Consider the following 21456-nt stretch of genomic DNA (forward strand, 5'->3'; position numbering starts at 1 on the left):
CTCTTCCAGGGCAGGTTTGGTTGCAGCCTACTCATAATTAATGCAATTTTAACTTCCTTGATGACGTTTTTTTTTTTAAACTAATTGCTTCTGCAGTATTGTGACAATTTCTTGAACAGATGTTTGAGTCCTCCAATTGTAAAATATGTGAAAACAGAGAAGTGTTTAGATGAAAGGAAATTCCTTTAGAGAGCCCAAAACCCTGTTCCCTCCAGGTTTCAACTCCCATCCCTCGGTCTAACCAAAACCAATCATTCAAGATACAGCTGCCTCTTGGTCCAGTCTTCACTGTCCCTTGTGGCCATTTCCATAATGAGAGGGAAGAGGTCTGACAAGATACAAACTCCTTCCTGCGGTTTAATGAGCACACTTGGATGGCCCAACCTCTCTCTGGGTTCTTTAAGCAATTCTTTATTGAACGACAGTATGTCATGCACTGTTACACACTGAGAGGGTGACAGAGCGGCAGAGAGCAAAGCAGGCAAAAGTTTCTATTCTTAGGGAATATATTCCAGCAGGTGGCAAGAACAAACAAAATACTGAGGTTGAAAATTTCCTAAAAGTTACTTTTTTATTATTTTAAAATTAACTCAAACATAAAACACGCCCCCTGAAAATTATTGTGGGCATAGATGTAGAGACCATTCCCCTTGTTCCTAAGGACTGTATCAGCCCTGACTTGGACAAACATATCTTGTGCAGAAGGCCTACACTTCTGGATTTGCTATACCTGGAAAGCACTGACCAAGGGCAAGCAATCAGTAATGTTTGTGGACCTGAATGGAGACCACCGTGGTGAATAGATTATCTGGCTCCTAAATCCTTCCCTTTCACGTGTGGCAACTGGCAGCCATGACCGCGGGAGAATCAGCCCAGCTTACCTTCTCTCCAGTTTCAGCCTCGTATCTGGCACAAGCCTGATGGGAGAGATCGGGGCCCTCCATCTCTTCTATTCTCAGGACCAGCTGGCGCTGTGCGTACACCAACAGTGGGGTCACTTGCTCTGTGTACCTCTCACTGGATCATGGTAGAGAATACATTGAACAGTTAACTTGAGCTAAAAGAGCATCCCCTAAAGAAGTCGGTGACTCTTTGTTGCCCTTGTGGGCCGGGACGTACTGTGAAATGGTATTGAACTGAATGGCAAGAGACACCAGCATTTCCCACTTCTCTACTTGGTATAAAACCTCCAGAGACTTCAACACAAAGTCATGGATCCATTTCAAATCCACCACATTGACGTCATCCAAAGGATGTTCAAACGTCAGGCTGGAACCGCCGTTATCAGACTTGATGTTCCCATAGCAGCTGGGAATGCTGAACTCGCCTTTCTCTTCCAATGGCTGCAAGAAGCACGTGGAGATAAGGTACCCAGATTTAGGGTCTCGCTACAGATTTTTCTGGTAAGTCAATGTGATAATGGAATGGGAGAAGGGGCCGAACCGAAAGGGAAAATTAACGGTTAGGTGACTCACAGCTTTGTAATGAGAGATGGCCTGTGTAATACAATCGTCTGTGGTGAGGGAATGTGCTAGAATTCTGTTTGCTGGAATTTGCTACAGCCAGCCTGTGGCTGCTGATTATGTGGCCCGTGACGGTGCCGCTGACCTTTTTTACTTTGCTTGGTTTTAACTATCTCACATGTTAACTTAGATAAATGACAGTTGATATTAATTAGGCAGCAGAGACTGGGGTCTGTTCTTGGTATTTATTCACTGATGACTTAAGGAAGGGCATTAAACCAACATGATGAGGCTTTTAGGGAAAGCACCCTGGTGTGGCTGGCACCTTTACTAGCTTGTGGAATACTACACTCAATCCCTTAATATAAAAGTCAACTTTGTGGAGGTGTCTCAGTTAGGGTTACCATTGCTGCGATGAAACTCCAAAACCAGTAAAAGTAACCTGGGGTCAAAGTAGGTTTATGTTTCCACATCACTATACATCACTGGATGAAGTCAGGACAGGAACTCAGACAGGGCAGGAACCTGAAGGCAGGAGCTGACTCAGAGGCCGTGGCCCTCCTCCATCAATCGCTAATTAAGAAAATGTCCTATGGCTTGCCTACAGACTGGTCTTATGAAAGCACATTCTCAATCGAAGTTCCTTCTATCAGATGACTTTAACTTGTGTCAGTTGACATAAAACTAACCAGCAAAACTGACTCTTTGTCAACTTGACACAAAACCACATCAGTATTCAGCCACAGCCTTTTCCTTCTTATTCATCCTCAATATAACACATTAATTTCAACATCCCAATATAAAACACTTTCCAATTTAAAAAACCCCCACAAGTCTTACAAATACAAGCATTTTAAACATTCAGACTCTTTTAAAATCCAAACTTCTTTTTAAATAGAAAATCTAAAACCATGGGTTCCTATAAAATAAAATAAAATAAATGCTTTTTTTTTTTTTTTTTTTTTTTTACTTCAGAGAGAAGAATCAGGACACAGTCACAATCTGAACAAAATAAAAACGAACTCCAACTTGGCATCCAACATCTTGGATTTACTCACAATCTTCTGGGCTCCTCCAAAGGGCTTAGGCAGCCATTAAAAGCACATGAAACATATCTTCTAGGCTTAAGTAACCTCCGTTTAGTGGTCATCCCATGATACTGGTGTCTCCAAAATACAGGGGACTCTTGTTATAAGAAGAAGGCTCCTTCGCCACCAGCTCATCTATTACCAAGCTTCCAGCATGAAATACAACCTTGGTCTCTGGAGCACAGCTTCTGTGTGCTGACTCTGAGAAAACACTCCTCAGATTTCCCCCCACAGAGGCTGGTCTCTTCTTAATCGCTGCCAAGTTCTCAGCTCCAGCCGACCAGCATCGATTGTCCCAGTGAAGGAAGGGTTTCATTCCCGTTGCTCTGGTGTCTTGTTAATCACAGCCAGGACTTCAGCCCCAGCTAACCAGAACCACAGATTCCTGACTCAAAATATGCAATGGCCCCAATGGAGATCTTTAAATGACTCTCAAATTTCCCTGTAGAACTTCACAAGCCAGTCTTCCATCTTCTGCATTTCTCTTGATACTCTAACCTTCCACAGAACAGCTCACCACGCTTTGAACACTCAATGGTTTTTCTATACCTAAGTTCCAAAGTCTTTCCGCAATCCTCCCCAAAACAACATGGTCAGTCTGTCACAGCAATACCTCACTATCCTGGTACCAATTTCTATCTAATTAGGGTTACCATTCCTGTGATCAGAGACCCACATCACTGTTCATCATTGGATGAAGTCGGGACAGGAACTCGAACAAGGCAGGAACCTGGAGGCAGGAGCTGATGCAGAGGCCATGGAGGGTACTGCTTACTGGCTTTCACCATTCAACCTCATCAGCCTGCTTTCTTTCTTTTTTTTTTTTTTTTTTTTTTTTTGGTTCTTTTTTTCGGAGCTGGGGACCGAACCCAGGGCCTTGCGCTTCCTAGGTAAGCGCTCTACCACTGAGCTAAATCCCCAGCCCCATCAGCCTGCTTTCTTATAGAAGCCAGGACCATCAGACCATGTATGGCACTACCCACAAATAGGACAAGCTCTTACCCATCAATCACTAAAAAAAATGCCTTACAGGCTTTCTGGCAACCTGATCTTAGAGAGGCATTTTCTCAATTCCCTCCTCTTAGATGGCTATAGTTTGTGTCAAGTTGACATAAAACTAGCCCAGGAGGTTTTCATCTAGACATCTAATTTTTTGTCCAGATTAAAAAGTTACAATTTTAACTACAACTGTTCTTATTTCCCACGAGACCTGATGCATTTACCTACTCCTCTGAGAATGTCTGCAGCAAAGCAAAGTGTATAAGGTCTGTCTAAGGGTCAGGCTGTAGCTCAAAACAGCCAACTGGGATCAGCTCCTTCTGTCCTGGTGCCTCATTAAGAGGCTGAAGGCGGGGGCTGGGGAGATGGCTCAGTGGTAAAGAGCACTGACTGCTCTTCCAGAGGTCCTGAGTTCAAATCCCAGCAACCACATGGTGACTCACAACCATCTGTAATGAGATCTGATGCCCTCTTCTGGTGTGTCTGAAGACAGAGACAGTGTACTCATATATATCAAATAAATAAACCTTTAAGAGAGAGAGAGAGGAGAGAGAGAGAGAGAGAGAGAGAGAGAGAGAGAGAGAAAGAGACTGAAGGCACTAGTGCATGTGGGAGCTGAACAAGAGGCTAGCTTCACTTCCTTTCTCTCAGATTTCCAAGTGAAGGCCTTAACACTCGCCTGCCTCTTGTCGGCCTGACCCTCAGCCCTCTCTGACTTGCCATACTTGCTTATCAGGTATCAGAGTCATGTCTAGGATGAGGGTAAGGAAGTCCTCAGAGGTGACATTACATAAGTTCCAATACAGAATTCACTACCAACAATGCTGGGATTCTGTCTCAAAGGATCTTAGTTAGCATCCCCCTCTCTCTAGTGCCACCAACCTGATGGGCAAGGAGAGGGGGAGCATGTGACCAGATAATACCAGGCAGTAAGCAGAGCTGACACACATCAAGACTGAAATGGAATTTGGAGAGTAGGGGTTTGGGTGTGGTCACGTTCCAAAATTTTAAAAGATTTAGTATGTGCCTTGCAAAGCTCTTTAAGATGTTTTATTAAAGACAACTTAAGGCACTCAAAACAGTAGAGAAAATAATAGTTAGACCCCCATGAACCTTCTGCAAGCTTCGGCAGTTTTCAAAGTTTAGGGTATACTCAGTTTATTATTTTTAATTATATCCCCAAAATTATACTAATCGATCTATAAATGTCTCAATATTATCCCTAAAGAGTGAAGAAGTCATATAGTCCTGCCTCTAAAATAGACAAAAACGAGGGCTGATCAGATGGTACAGTGAGCAAAAGTGCACCCAAAAGGGAGGACATGAGTCTAAATGCTCAGAACCCATATCAACACCAGGGACAGCAGCATCTGTGTTCCCAGGGCAAGAGGGGAGGTGGACACACAAGCTTGTGGACCAGCTAGCCTGGCACACACAGCCCAGCAGCAAAAAACAACAAAGTGACCTTGGCTCAACCAAGGCAGGAAGCAAGAATCGGCATGTGAAGAAGTCTGTCCTCTAAGCTCCACGTGCACGCTATGGTGCTTCCACACCTGCAAACACACATACATGTATACATGTCACTCACATGTGCATGCATGTGTGCACTTGCATACCACATTCTTGCATTTGCATGCATGCACACAGACACACACACACACACACACACACACACACACACACACACACACAAATAGCAAAATCCCTTAAAATAGCTCTTCAATACCCGTGCGAAAAATGTTCCCATTTCTTGAAACAAGATTTACACAAGGCTCAAACACTGAAGTCTGGTTATGTCTCAAGTCCTTTTTAATCTATGATTTCATCTCCCTTTCGAAAATTTCATTTCGCTGTTGAAGAAACCATGTTGCTTCCTGGAGAGCTCCCGGGGGCTTGAGTCTGTTGATTGCATTCCCAAGGCATTCTTTGGAATGTTCCTCTGTCAACTACTTTTGTGGCAACCATGAGGTCTGGCTGCTTGAGTTGATTACTTTGGGATTTTTTTTTTTTTCTGACTGTCATACTCCAAGCCACTCTTTCTCCACTTAATGCATTCACTAAGGACTGACAAATCTTGGTACTGTAATTCTAACAGTCTTTCTTCATTTACTACCTGAATACTTGCATTGAAAAAGTTTCCCCCACAGTCAATAGAGGCAGGATAACCCCACGGGGCTCTGGTCCCCTTTACTGAAAAATGGAATTGAAGCATATGCTATATGCTAGCTGTTGCCACTTCCTCGGAGGACCTTTTGATTTCACTGCCTCCCTTGTCATTGTTTTAAGACTTGTATATGCTCTGTCTTCAGATTCTCCATTTGTACCATTCACAGGCTGCCTTCTTTGTGTTAATACCATAGTTTCCCAGGTACTCCAGCTTTAATATGCCTTCAGTTGGGTGGTGGGTCCTGAAAGTTCAGTTTGCTCCAAAGACATTCTAGGGTTCTGGCAGCACACAGCAGACATGGTGCTGGAGAAGGAACTCCAGCATCTACATCTGGATCCTCAGGCAGCAAGAGAAGTGAAACTCTGGGCTTGGAATGAGCTTTTGGAACTCTCAAAGCCCACCCCAGTGACACACCTCTTCCAACAAGACCACACCCACTCCAACACAACCAGATGTCCTAATTCTTTAAACTATGCCTCTCTCTGTGAGCCTATGAGGTTCGTTTTCATTCAAACCATAATACTTCATATATGTTTTCAATTTGTTCTTTGTATGATTGTCATCCACTGTTTCTTTCCTTCTTTGAAGTTAACTGAGTATTTAGTCTTACATTGTTAGGTCTTTAGTTACCGCTTTTCAAGGCTGTCATTACTCCGTGGATTATGGCAAATACATCCTTACATCATCACATCCTACCTAAAGTTATATTTTAAGATTCAGTATAAATACCTTAATTTACATGCTGCATCTTTCGTGATATTGTTATTAGATACTTTCCTTCTGCAATGTTGTGTTATATCTCAATGTGTTTGTGTGTTTGCTAATTTTCGATGTTTGTTACTGCATATATTGTTTCTATTTTATTTCCAGAACCTAGGTCACAGTGTGATCGGTTTTTGATAGCTACAAGACTTAGCACTTGGAGCAATGGAGCAGGGGGAGACAGGCGACTGGGACAGAGGTCACGTGAGCAACTCAGCTTCCTCGTGGAATTTATAGAGGAGACAGTCAGGATTTCTTTCTCTTTCCTTCAGACAAACTGGATTTTCAGGCTAAGATTTTTTAATTAACATTAATGCAAGTTCTGTGCTGTGAACAAATTTGTAATGAGAAGCAAATGAAAAACAGACAACCCAAATGGGAACACAAGAAAAATATCAATTTCTACTTATCCCAAGTTTCGCGATAAAAGACATTTTTTTAATTGGATACAATAAAAATAATTACCGAAAGGCCCTTACCTTGATAGAATTGGTGCTCTGCAGTTTTATTAACATGTCAATAAGCAGTTCTGTGCCCAGGTAAAAGGGTAGCACAGAGATACAGAGAAAGCTATCCTGGCTAATAGGAAAAGCTTTGCAAACATCCATGATCTGCTTCAGTAGTATCTGCAGCTCCCGGGAAAAGTTCCAGAAGACCCTGCAGCAATTCTGCAGTAGAGTCCAGTAGCCACCACGGTAAGCAAGAACCTAGGACAAACATCACATTCGGTACCACAAAGGTCCAGAAGTTACAGAGGTCTGGAAAACTTTACTTTTTCATGCAAACACATATGTCAATGATAAATACTAACTAAAACCATTTGTTATGGGCCATTCACAGGCTTAACACTGTGACATGATATTTACTGGTCTGAGTTCACCAATCATGAGACACTTACATACTCTAGCACTCTAGCGATAAGGAAATGAAGCCTAGGCTAATTTGCTCATGGCCCTCAATCCACTGAATGAAAACGAGTCATATATTCATAGTCAGAACCCCCGTGTCCCACTTTTATAGGTGCTGGGGATATAACAGTGAGCAAGGACAGCTGTTCTACCTTCCTATTGCCTAACTTTCCAAGAGAAGCCCATGAGTAGAAAGGTACACAAAAAGGGGCTTTCAGCGGGAAATATATTTGATTTTAAAGAGCTGAAGTAATATCTCAGCAGGTTAAGGCACACGATGCTCTTCCGGAGGACCTGAATCTGATTCTTAGCACCCACATCAGTTGGCTCATGACCACCTGAGACTCTAGCTGCATGCAGGGAATCTCATGCCTCTGGCTGTCTTGGGCACCTGCATGCATGCACACATACATGCAGAGAGATGCGCACACGCGCGCGCGTGAGCGCGCGCGTACACACACACACACAGAGAGAGAGAGAGAGAGAGAGAGAGAGAGAGAGAGAGAGAGTGTCGATTTAAAAAACAAGCAGAAGTAATCTAGAACTGCCAAGGAATGAGAAGACTTGTTAGCTGAGGGTCAGGAAAGAGTCCTTCATGAGGAGGAATGATATGAACAGGGACCTTGAAATAAGCAGTTCTTGTGAAGGTTGGGAGGAGGAGAGCGCTAAAGACTCGGAACAAAGAACAGAGAAGATGAAGGGTAAAACTGACTGCTGGGGAGATGGGAAGAAGAACAGGACCAAGATAAGCTGAGCTCCATGTAGCGAGAAGAGCTTGGCTTCTCCACTGCTCTGAAGCTAACAGGAATGGACATATAATTGGATGCTCATGGTCAAGGAGATGACTGTGGTTTAGTTATCTTTTTTGCAAATTTACCTGGTCCATTCCATGGAGGAAACCCAAGTGTCTGTTCTTTTGTCTTTAAAGTATAGTGGTCCTTTCCCCTTTCAATATGGTTTAAGCATATGTCTTTTCTGTTGTGACTAAAAACAAACTAATTTCTTTCTGTCTACTAATTCCAATCTTGAGGTTAGCTGTCTGTTAGGTAGCATTTCAGTCACATCAAAGATGACCAGAGAGATGGGTCTGTGGGTAGGAAATGCCTGCATAAGCATGAGGGCCTGTGTTTGCATCTCTAGCATCTACATAAAAAGCCAAGCAGGGCCACTGAAACACATACACTGTACCTGGGATTATTGCACTAGGGTATAGGACAGGGTTGGCAGCCACAGGAGGATCACTGTGACTTGCAGGTTGCCAGCCTAGCTCAAGGTTCAGTGAGAGACACTGGGACAGAAAAAAAAAAAAAAAGCAGTGAATGATAGTGCAGGATACCCAGTGGCTCCTGGATCTGGACTCCATACACAAACACCTGCATCCACATGTACATGAGACACAAGAGAGAGAGAGGGGGGGGGGGGAGGGAGGGAGAGAGAGGCAATTAGCATAAGTGACTGATAGAATCAGGAAGTTGAGACAAGGGCAGGATTTTCAAAGCAGACATCATAATTCTTCTCTTGTACTAGAGAAAGAGAGAGGGTTGTGGCCATATGAGTCTTAGCAACACTGGGGACACATCTAGCGCTATCACAAAGGACTCCCATTTCCTATCCATTGTAGGAAAGCAGTCAAGGCACATGCACCATCACAGGATTCATGACAACCAGGTCACCAAGAAGACTCTGGGTGCAAAGATGACAGCTAAGTAAAAGAGCTTATGCCCTCTACCCCACAATCAGACGACACGTAAATCTTTAGTGTCATATCAGGCAAACCTGAAAAGTGGCTGAGGCAAAAGCTAGCAAGAAGTCTGTATGTAGTAAGCGTGCATATCTTACAAACCCAAGTTTATGGCTAAGTCTAGTCTAATGCATGAGCAAAGAGAAAGGAACTCATTACCATCGCTCTCCTGCAACATAGGAAGATTTTCACAAAATGATCCAGTCCCCAAGCCAGCATTCGATCCTTCTCTCTGATATTAATACCAGAACCTAATTGAGAATCTGAGTCATACGTTGATTGTGCTTTAATCTTGGAAACAACGGTATCATCGCTTTTGGAATTGAAAAGTGCAGATAAATCGTCTATGTCTGTATACCAAGAATAGAGCAAAACGCTATCAAAAACTGTAACTCAAAAATCAAAAGTAAAGCATAAAACTATCAAAAACATAAATTTACATTCCCATTAAGGTGACGTATGTTGTATAATGATAATACATTTTACATAAACTTGTAGAAGGAATGGGTCAACCAAAGACACAGTGAACCAGGGGAGGTTTCCATTAAAAAAAAATCATAACAATAAAAAAAGAAAAACCCTTAGAAGTTAGAGAACAGAAGGCATGACTAACCCCATGGGGGAGAGATGGAGAAGAACATTCCAGGCTAAGAGCAATGGAATGAAAAAAATGTGCAGGTATTGGGGAAACAGTGACAAAATGCACTTGTGGAGGCCTGATCTATTGCTATGTACTTGATACTGCATTCTATACCCGAAGGTCTAGACCGATGAGCCATCTCCTGTTCACAAGCTTTTGTTGTGCAAACCTTGTTCCTTGATTTAAAATTATTGGTTGATTAAAATTGGCTATAGCCAATCGCTAGAGGAATTAGAGGTAGCTAGGTTTGGAGTGACCTAGTTGGAGGAGAGAGGAGAGGCCAGGTAGAGAAAGAGGAAGAACAGGAGAGGAGGAAGCCACCATGAGAAGGGTAGAACCATGGGTGCATGGCCAGGAGAAACAACAAGTATCTGGGGTATACCTCTGGGGAGGTAACCAGGCCAGCAGTTAGAAGAGTAGACTAGGGATAGCCCCCAACCCAGTAATTGTCAAAGCCAAATAAAATAACCGCAGACTGAGTCTCATTTATTTGTAAGCTAGTTGAAGACATGCTTAAATTGGTTGTATTAAATGCACTGTTCTTTAATCGTCCCAAACACCCATCCCCAGGGCCTGCACACTCCCAGAAGTAGCACCCTGACCATTCATTGCTCAGCTAAGGTGGCATCAGCCCAGAACTGTTTTGTCTCCTCTCCCGAATGTCTCTCTTGTATAATGCTCTGTCTCCAGTATCATAGTGGGATGAAGCTTGGGCCAACTACATACGTCAATAAATTTACAAAAAAAAAAAAAAAGAAAGAAAAAAGGAAGGAAGGAAGGAAGGAAGGAAGGCTGTCCCAAGTTCAAATTCAGATATCCGGACTGTATTTGTGCCTAGCCATATCAGTACATTGGTGGAATCTACTTGGAAAAGGACTTCCATTAAGACATCACACCTGCTAGCAAGGCTTCCCAGGCTTGAACATGAAGGGGTTCTAGCAGGCCATGCTCAAACATGGCTCCAGCAGGCTTTGCTCTTTCCCTATTCCCTCTTCCTTGCTAAAAACTGTAAGATTACATTCCCAAAGTTAGCTACCAAGATCTATTTTCATATTTGATCACTTACTTCTCCTAAGGCTGACTCCCAAGGCCATCTATCACAGTCTTGAAGTCCAGCTATCAAAAGCCCCCTCAGGCTCACCTAATTGGCATGTCTAATTACAACAAACTCAACCTAACAAGGGGTTTCCCTTTCTGCCTTTATAAACCAATATTTTCCTAAGGCCGGGTTTGTCTCTGGCCAAGTCTGTCTCCTTCATACCCAGAAGCACTCTTTTGGCCCTCCAGGGCAAATGTCCCTTCTCCACTCCCACCCTTTGTTCCCTTCTCCTTCTCCCCCATACTCTATCTCTCTTTGTCCCTATGGGGCAAATGGAATTCCTTTGTGCTGAAAACTTAGTCTTGAGGTGTCTTGTGCTGACTTGGCAGTACCTACAGAACAGTCAGAGGCTGCTAATACATTTGCAGAATAATAAAAATATTTTTGGTGGAATGTGGAATACTTAATTGTTAAAGTTAAGGACAGCAATTACCAAAGCACACTAACACAACTAAATTGCTGGGCTTTTAAAAATGGTGCATATATTTCTCTCTGAGTGTGTGTGTGTGTGTGTGTGTGTGTGTGTGTGTGTGTGTGTGTGTGTAATATGCTGTTTGAGTTAGTGAATAAAAACTTAGAGGCAATTTATAGAGTTGTCAATGAGCAAGTTTACTTTTACCTGTGGGTTGGTTGTGCTTCCTTTTCTTAGAGGCACTAAAGACATCCATCATTGCTTTGTAGCTGTCTACAGTCAGCTTTGCAGTTGGTAAAATTGTTCCAGAGTGGAATAGTGAGAAGAGGTTAGGGTCACATGACCGGAAACTGAAAAGAGAATCAGATAAAACAACATAAATAAAACTAAACTGTCTTTTAAATACACCTAATTTTTTGTTTTTAAAACATTAGTTGTTATGATTTTAGACCATAGGCAGGAAATCAACTCCCAGCACACTAGCACGGACTTTTGAGATTAGACAATGTAACTCTACTGTTAGGAGCTTAAACGCTTTGTCCTTCCCTAAAAGGATACGTGAATATGGGAATGAAGCCTCTCTACTCTGAGTTATAAAGCAATAATTTCTGTTGGGCTAGGGATAGGGCTCTGAGGTAGACCAGTTGCCTAACTTATATAAGGCTCTGGGTTTAATCCCTATTATTGCAATAAATAAATACTATTAGAACAATAAATCACATGATTTAGGTATAACAGTGAAGATAATGTCTGTTAAGAGTATGTCCATAGTCATGTTTCTTTTTCAAAAATAAGACTTGAGCACTAAGCAATGTTAGGAAGATAAACATCAAGCACCCACTAACAATCATAATAAAACCAAAGTTTATCAGCAAGTTACCACTGGCATAACCTTGACCACTGGTTGTTTTATTGTGCTATCATCAGGCAGAGTTGGGAACATATGACAAGAAGACTTCTGGGTACCTAGAGGATACCAAGAAAGCCTGTCTCTTCCCTGCCATGGGCCACGTTATTAAGCTAACTATTGCTTCTTAAGGAACTGGATTCACTCTATGGCCTACCTAAGCTGTTCCTAGACCAGCCTCAGCCCTAGAATTGTAGCCATTGTCACTGGCTGGCTAGCCACTAAAATGCAGATCTCTCAGGAGCAGTTTTGTGAAGGTTTGTCTTCCAAGGGTTCTAACCAAACTTGTGGAGAAATGGAAAGAAGGGCCAAGTTCATTCTGGATTTGAACCTGCATTCCTTTGCACTGCTGATTTAATGAAATAAACACCCATTTACTTCACATCCTTTTCTCTAGTCTTTCTCCCAGCCATCCCATTTTGTATGCTCCTGCCAAGGAAACTCATTATCATGCTCCTGCTCAAAACCCCTTACTAATCTCCTTTTACACAGAACAAAATAAACTCACTCGGATTTAACATAAACTGAAGACACTTCATGACTTGGTACTGACTGACTTTTATTTCTCACCACCTCTTTCATTTGCCCTAGATTTTGGTTAAACTACTGGGGTTCTATCCTGTTTCCTACCCGTACTATGACTTTTGCTATTTCAGTGATCAAGAATGCCTGCTTCTCTGCCTGATCATTGCTAAACATGGACACACAGGAATAACATCTCCATGAGCCCCTCCCTATAAGGTCAAGCCAAAAGAAAGCCACCAGGTTGTAACAAAGAATTTATATGTGCTCAACCATCTACCACCAAATAGAGTTATGCATGGATGCTTATGATATACCATGAGATTCCAATACCTGTATCTTGTCCATCTCTGCATACTAGAAGCATGTAGCTCACTGCCCTGTGTGTAGGAGTTCCTCGCCAAGTATTGTTTTGGATGGAAGACTTTATATCACTTTTGCAACAAGTACCTAGCATTCAATAATATAGTCTTTTCTTTGTATCTACCTCAGCCCTTAGCCAGAGGTACAGAATAAGATCTCAAGTTGCATGTTGAATTCATGGTATAAATATCACATTAGAAAATATGATCTCTTGTTTTTACAAGCCTCCAAAAATATCTCTGAAGGAAAGGGATAGGGCATAATGTCTGCTAACATCTACAGGTATTATGGGGTTAGCCTCGCACTGGAAGCTATGCAAATTAGCACAACACTGGACATTATTGAACATATATTTAGGAAAAAACTAACATAACAAAATACAGAAAACACAGTGATGGCCAGTGTAATGCAGACATTCTGGCAACCTTGCTAAACTGAGCCCTCGAGCATACAAATGCATAATCTGGGCCCGGGAGACGAATGTGGGGGTTGAGGGAATGTAATGGAGAGTGGGGGGCGGTTATAGCATCATTCTATACCTGACATTCGAATGGGAAGAGCCTAATTTTATCTTCGAGCGCTCAGTCAGCTTTTGTAAAAACATGTGGAAGTGTGCGTTCGCCAGGTACAGGTTCATCTGAGCTCTCCAAGGCAGCTCTTCAAGAAGTATTTGATGGAATCTCTTTCTTTTAACATAAGTTAATATTAAGGGGTTCAAGTTATCCATCAGGCTTCGATATGCCATTTTCCTAACGTCAGTTCTCTTGTTTCTGCCGAGGGAGAAAGATGTTTTAAAGTTAGACAATAAACAAACAGACATTAAATAAAGAAGAATGATTCCGATTTGCACAGAATGTACCATGAAGTCACTTGACTACACTTATGCAAATGGGTTTGGCTCATTTAACATTCCCTTGGTGCTTAAAACATGAAATAGTGAGGAAGAGAAGCTGCAAGAGAAGCTTTGGGGGCAGAGACGCCACTAAATTGCCTTTGAGAGTCTTGCATGTTCCAGTTCAAACAGAAGCTTGGTGTTTTCATCATCCCAAGGCCGCTGGGATTTCACAGGCCATGCAGTTTTTACATTGATCAGCTTTTTCAATATTAAACAACAAATTCGTTTCTCTATATTGGTCCTTAAGGGAAAAGACAATGGAGCAAAATTTTGCCTAACATTAGTTAGCCTCCGCAGGAAATAAAGTTTCAGTCAAATGTAGATGAAATATTTTCAAAAATGAACATATTCAATACACTACATGGGGAACATATTCAACTTTTATTTAATAGTTCATATTTGAGTCTGATTTTGCTTTTCTGAGACTGGATCTTATGTAGGTCAAGCTAGCTTTGATCTCTCCATCCTCCTGCCTCAGCCTTCAAAGCATTATGCTAGTTCAGTTTTTAAAAAAAAAAAACAAAAACAAAAACAAAACACTGTACATTTATTTTTAAAAGTTCCTATAGCTAACCTGGTAAATTGTTTACAATCATAAAGATATGCGTTTGGATTCTCAGAACCCACCTCAGATGGATGTGGTATAATTCCATCATGGACGGCAGTGCCAGGAAGATCTCTGGTGTTCGCTGGTCAGCCATTCTAGCCAATCAGCAAACTCCAGATTCAGTGAGAGACCTTGACTCAAAACTTGAAGTACAGAGTGATTGAGGAAAATACTCAGTGTCAACCTCTGGTCTCCATATGAAAGATCACATCAGACATCTCATGTGTCTCCCCCGTCCCCAACCCCCACCCCAAAACTAGTTTAACTATCTTTATAACTGGTCGTACTCTACCGCCCCAACATTTCCCTTTTCTAGTTTAATATTCTGTGTGCCTGATTACGCTCTTGACCTCCTTCCTTCCCTTCTCTCTCGGACTCCTTGCCAGCTGCATGACTTCCAGCCTCACTTCCCTCTGACACATACATTTTTACATTACTGTCCAGCTCTGAATACATTAAATTTCGTTAACAAAACTACTTTAGTTCAAGGCTTCTGGGCTTCTTGTTGTTGTAATAGGTTTAAAATTTCGGGGTTGGGGATTTAGCTCAGCGGTAGAGCGCTTGCCTAGCGAGCGCAAGGCCCTGGGTTTGGTCCCCAGCTCCGAAAAAGAGAAAAAAGAAAAAAAAAATTTCCACCAACACTGTGAATCCTTTAAATGATTATCCTGAGAATTAAAAGCGTTATTGCCGAAACAAACGTAATCTCGTCCTGTGTAGGCAGGTCAGTTCTCAGAGGCTAAGAAGAGACCACAGGGCCCCGCTAGAAAGCAGAAGGAAGCCCAGGAAGAGAGTGGGAGGACAGGCCTTATCCTGTGGAATAGACGGTTTGACTTGAGGTGCTACGGCCAGCCAACAGCTACACAGTTACACCTATCAACAAGACCAATCGCCATGGTGGTGTTGGCACATATGTCTGACGGATTCCATGGAACTAAACAGATATACAGAGAGACGCGTGTATAAATTCATATAAAATTGCTGTACTCTGAATAAAGTCATCAGATTGCATTTCTGCCAGCATCTTGGTTTGTGATATCATAAAGAGTGACAGAGTCCATTAGAAACTAGGTAAAGAGCTTATAGGATCTGTTTCCCCGAAGTACAGCTTCAATAATCTGAAGAAAATATATATTTAAGACACATGTCATAACAACTGTGTCCATATCACAGGATTTGGGAGATTATATCTGAGGTCTCAGTCTGTAAGCAACAAGAAGAAACATGTGAGAAAGGAACCCTGGGAAAGAATAAGCCGGATCTTCATTTTCTGTACCTGCTGTGACACACAGCCACACAGACGGACTTGAACTATCAAGTAAACTATCAAGTCATCTAGACCAATCTTTATACCAAGATTCTACTATATCTCTATTCAAAGAATAGAAGAATTCAGAAATGTAATTTTTAAATTCATACAAAACTAGTGCTTTATGTAGCTAACAGAAGGGAAGTAACCCACTTAGGGAGAAACCAGCAATGTATTAAAAACATTACAAGCTCTTAAAACGCAGCCTGTCTTCTCAAAGAAAGACAGACGGTTACAAAGAAACAAAACAAAATTTCCCAAGCGGGTGTATGTATTCCACTCTCTTTTCAAATCCACAAGAGAATACTTCCTATTATCCAGCAACCTAGTCTGAACTATTTTCTGAAAGATTAGTCAAGACCTGAGAGGGGGTGGGGGAACAACATGCTGGAGGGACATTTTCTATCAGGCAACAAGTTTTACTTTAAAGCCAAAGTCATCGCAATAGTAGGCTGTTAGTTCAGAAAATAGATAAATAGACTGCCACGACAGAGAAGAGGTCCCAAAACTAAATCCATGAAGTCTGTAAATAACAAAGGTGACAGGGACAATAAAATCCACTGTTTGAGAACAGACGGTCTAATAGATGGTGCCATCTAGACAATTGTAATTGAGGAGAGATGGCTGGTCATTTAAGAGCCCTGGCTGCTCTTCCAGAGGACCTGGGTTCGGTTCCCAGTACCCACAATGGCAGCTCAGCCATCTGTAATTCCAGTCCCAGTGGACCCTCTTCTGACCTTCATGGGCACTGCACACACGTGTTACACATACATAACCCGAGGGGCAAACTATTCCTATACATGAAATAAAAATAAGTGTTTTAAAAGAATTCCAGGTCCTAAGAAAACAAAGAGCAGCTCCCAACCTGGTCTCAACTTCTGGCTACCACCAATGACTCTATGGCCAACGCTCTGTAGCAGACCCAATTCACACCACTTGCTAATTTGGATTGGTCACTGCTCTTCTAATCGTTACTATCCAAGTGCCTTGAGAACCAGGATGCCCTGGAACTTTTACTGTGTGACGGTTTCATATATTTACAAAATGAATTTTAGTCATTCCATCCTCCCTTCTGCTCTCCTTCTCTGTCTCACTGGAGTCCTTTTTCTCAACAGCCAACCCATGCCCCAGCCTGACCTCCACCGCCTAGTTTCAGGTCTTCTTTGTGTGCGCGAGCCACTGGGTTTGGTTGTTTTGTATGCCAGGTTTTCCGGGATATCCTAGTACCCAAAGAAGTGCTTAACATGTATTCGGTAATACCTTTCCAGCTCTGCCATATCAAAAATGGACGGATTCTTGTAGAAAAAGTCTTTTAGATTTTCCTTTCTCTTCCTTCGGCGTCTTGGTAAGTCTGAAGACTTCATGAAAGAGAGAAACTTGTGTTACAAAGGAAAACTGAAACATAAACATGTCCGGCACCCTACACCCCTCCCACACTGCAATGCTTACCCTCTGCCCTGGAAATGCACTGGTTTTCCTATATCCTTTAATTAAAACTACAGTCAAGGGGCTGGAGAGGTAGCTCCACAGTTAAGATCACTTGCTGCCCTTTCAGAGGACCTGGGTTCGACTCCCAGCACTCATGTGTTGGCTCACAACCATCTGCAACTCTAGTTCCAGGGGGATCTTAGGCCCTTGTCTAGCCTCTGTGAGCACCAGTTGAGCATATGGTGGTACACAAACATATATGCAGGGAAAATACCCAAATAAGTAAAAATATATAAATAATTATAAAAAGTAAAAACAGCCCCCTACAGACAAAAATATCTGATTGTGAAATATCTATATGATTCTTTAAGAATTTATCGTTTATTATGAAATTATTAAAATTATACTTATCTGTATTTATTTGTTTCATATTTTAACAAATCAAACAATCAGCCATCGCTAGATAATAATCTCTTAATCAGTTTTATGAATTGAAAGTTCCAAACTCAGTTTTAAAAACTACTTACCCTTCCTATCTCGATCACTATGGCCTTAAACTTCTTGGGAGATTTGAGCATCTTCCTAGAAACCGTAGTCTCCTTATATCTTATCCTTTTCACTCCAATAAGAGACTCGTTTCTCCTAATCCACACACACACACACACAAAAAAAAAAACATTAGTCAAGAAATATGCAGAAAAAAGAAAAGATGGTTGCAACACCACCATAGTAATGAATCTCTAATGAATGCTATCGCTGAAACTGTGTGAAAAGGAAGGGTGCCTGGACCGCCCGCTCCGTGCACCGCTCAGTGGGAATCCCCGGACATCCGGAATAGCTGATCTCCTAATAGTGCAATGTCATTGACACTGAAACCTTGGGGAAAGGGCACAGAGAAAGGGCTGAAAGTACTGTGTAGGATTGGACCTTAGATAATCCGCCATTACTTCTCTTCACAGTCAAGACAAAAACAAATGCCTTGCTTCTGACTGACTTCGGTCTTTTCTTGTCCCAACCTGCATAAGCTCCCAAAGGCCACTGCCATTTGCTGAGCTTTCTCCCTCCTCCACTCCCCTCCGGAGCGCTCAGCTTTCTTTTCCCAGCATGGCTTCCCCTTCTCCAGACACAGTGCGGTCTCTCTCCATATCTTGCTGCAGAGATTTGTCAGCCAATTTTCCTGAAATACGTACATTTTCTGGAATTTCCATTTCGTACTAGAGAGAGCAAGAAACCCTGACCTAACATGCTGAATGGGAAACAAAACCTTGAGTAAAATACAAAGCTTCAAGGTTAATAATACGACTGACTGAGTCTAGAGGGTGAGTCCTGCGTTAGAATACACTGTATGATCAAAATGTATCTTGTTCCTAGTAGTGGTTGGTATCTTACTACAATGGTTCTCTCTCTCCCTCTCCCTCTCTCTCTCTCTCTCTCTCTCTCTCTCTCTCTCTCTCCCTCCCTCCCTCCCTCCCTCCCTCTCCCTCTCTCTCTCTCTCTCTCTCTCTCTCTCTCTGTGTGTGCATGCGCACATATGTGTGTGTTGTAGATCTACATGTGTGTTTGAAAGAATTGCTATACAGGCATGTAGTGGCCAGGGGATAACATGGGATACTTTAATCTGATCTTTTATACTTCCTCTTACTCCCCATGACTAGATTTCTCTCTGAACCTTGGGGATGGCTACCTGGTTGTCAGCAAGCCCCAGAAGCTCTCTGTCTACCACCCAGAGTACTAGCGCTATGTGTGCTCTTGGTCATAATAGGGTATTTACATAGATGCTAGAGATGGGGCTCAGGGTCCCGTGCTTATCCAGCCAGTGCTCGTACCTACTTAGCAATCCCCAGACCCCTCCCTTTGGTTTTTTACTTCTTGCTGGACAACGTGAACACTTCTTCCATTGTTCTTCGTTTCTAAATACCATTCATTATTCTAGCCCATCCTCCAATTTCTCTGAAGGAAACTGCACTGAAATTATAACAATAAACCAACAAAGTAATTTTAAACTAATGAAAAAGTCTTTACAAATTATGGCTGACTGTAAAGCGATGTAAAGCTGATTTCATTTTATATAAAATATATGTGTGTGCCTTATATAAAAATATGTTGGATCTTTGTCATACTAGTCACTCCTCCCTCACAGTCTCTGGTAAATTTCGTCATATGCTCTGTAAAAAAGGGATTCTTTTCATTATACTTTCAATACAGGAAAGCTATTGCTTCTGTGTCTAACTTTCCTACGGAATTCAACAGGTTCTGCTAATTATCTTCAGATTAAGTTAAAAGGGACAATTATTCGCCAATGTCTCCGTTTTCAGAGGACTTCACTGTGGAATCCGTTTAGCATTTTTAATTCTCCATGCTGCAGTAATCATAAAATCTCCCGATCTAATTTCTTTCCTTAATACACTTGCAAGAACTTACAGAGCAACGCTAATTGTCAGAAGGTAAAATGAGTGTCCTTGTTTGGGGCTTAATTTAATAGAAAATCACATGATCTTAATTTTACAGGAATAATCATTGAATTTTCCAGATAATATTTTAGAAAACTCCTAATGGGTCCTGTGGCTCCCAGTGACAATTATATTTTCATATTGCCTACTCCATCTGCACTAAGAATCAAATCTTTATTTTACCGCTGGACTTCTGGGCTGGTATTTACTGGTATTTCTGCCTCTGTCAATTGCTCAGACACTTGACCCATACCTTTTCCTACTTGTTTACTCTCCACACCGAGTTGACTAGAAAGCCTTATTGATAGGTGAATAGCTGCATACAAAATAAAAGTATTCATTTCTTTAAAAAATATGAGAGAAGCGCCCTGAACAAGGTTGAGCTATCCAAATGTTTCTGCTGCTTTTCTCTGGTGTTAGAAGCTTTTCCAGGTACTCATCACTTTCAACGATGATTTTGAATTTATTTTCTATTCCTGCTGACCATGCTTCTCCTTTTACGATTATGCTACATGGAAATTTTCTTCTTTTACTTGTACTCTCAAACAATGATCCCTTGTGGCAACTGAACTGATTTCAAGCCAACTTGTAATTGATGCTTTTCTATTTTTATTTTTATTTCCCTACGTCTTTCTTAGGTTTGCGTTCTTTTACTGTTTCTCGACTTTCATAAGAACACATTTAATCTCTTTTTCTCTGCTCTGTAATAGAAGTTTCTAAAACTAAGGATCTGTCCACAGCTGTAGCTCTGGCTGCCTCTGACACGTCAGGTTTCTTTTCCGTTATTGTTGGTCTCCTAAAAGCTTTAAGAGACATTTATTCTCTACAGAATGGAGACATAAATTTATCCTACTAGTTGTGTGTGTGTGTGTGTGTGTGTGTGTGTGTGTGTGTGTGTGTGTGTCTGAATCTTTCCTCTTTAGGTCTGTTTTCAAGTGATTTTCTTTCAATTCTGTGTGTTCGTACATATGTGTGCACATGCGTGTGGATGCACACGTGAGTATAAGTGAGCACGGTGGCCAGAAGAGGGCATCAGTCATCCGAAGCTGGAGCGACAGGCAAGGCAGTTGTACACTGCCCAACACAGATGCCATGAACAAAACCAGGGACCCATGAAGGGCAGGAAGTGCTCGTAACAGCCAGGACAACTCCCCATCTCTGTGCATGGTATTTTAAGCCACAAGATCATCATTGTTTCTCTTTGAATACCTTCATGAGATGCCTTCAGTGGGGTTTATAAATACAACCGGTAAAGTCATCCTCATTGGGCACGCAAAGGTGGCATGGAACATCTAACGGGGACGGCATCTCATAGACCACAAAGGCTAAGGTTTAATTGGCATCCCTGTTCAGCAGAATGCGTGATGCTGTGAACCGGAAGTGCACAGGATGAAGTATCACATGCAGAAGCGTGCCACGCATGCGAGCAAACAGACATGAGGACTCCATCTGCTCCGTTCATCTACCCTGACTTGGTGAAGATGTCTGAAAATGTCTCCTTGGCCTCAAAGTTCACCCATCTGTCGCTGCCTAAGCCAGAGGCACCCATCGGTCTCCAGGCTCCGGTGCTTGTGATGTCACTATTCGAGTTCATGATGCATCTCATCTGTTTAGCTCTCAGACGGGCTGTCGTCGTCATCATCATCATCATCATCATCATCATCATCATCATCATCATCATGTTGTTGTTGTTGTTGTT

The 21456-nt window shown here is 42.0% G+C and overlaps 1 protein-coding gene across 9 annotated transcripts in view; it reads right to left on the reverse strand.

Moving 5' to 3' along the window:
• Positions 1-21456, reverse strand: part of Cfap54 (cilia and flagella associated protein 54) — a 286409-nt gene that overhangs the window by 158409 nt on the left and 106544 nt on the right. For 8 of the 9 annotated variants that reach the window (XR_005486835.2, XM_039080085.2, XM_039080086.2 and 5 more), the window contains 8 exons: positions 17835-17949; positions 17140-17237; positions 13611-13841; positions 11487-11629; positions 9288-9478; positions 6959-7186; positions 1120-1343; positions 882-1017 (listed from right to left, as the gene is read on the reverse strand). Coding sequence is in view for 8 of the 9 variants with exons in the window: in XM_039080085.2 (XP_038936013.1) it covers positions 882-1017; positions 1120-1343; positions 6959-7186; positions 9288-9478; positions 11487-11629; positions 13611-13841; positions 17140-17237; positions 17835-17949 (1366 nt within the window). In the remaining variant the exon portion in view is untranslated. Of the gene's footprint in view, positions 1-881; positions 1018-1119; positions 1344-6958; positions 7187-9287; positions 9479-11486; positions 11630-13610; positions 13842-17139; positions 17238-17834; positions 17950-21456 lie in introns of those variants that run through there. The other variant, XM_039080089.2, reaches the window with a different exon arrangement.

This window comes from Rattus norvegicus, chromosome 7, assembly GCF_036323735.1.
Source record: "Rattus norvegicus strain BN/NHsdMcwi chromosome 7, GRCr8, whole genome shotgun sequence".
Classification (NCBI taxonomy): domain Eukaryota; kingdom Metazoa; phylum Chordata; class Mammalia; order Rodentia; family Muridae; genus Rattus; species Rattus norvegicus.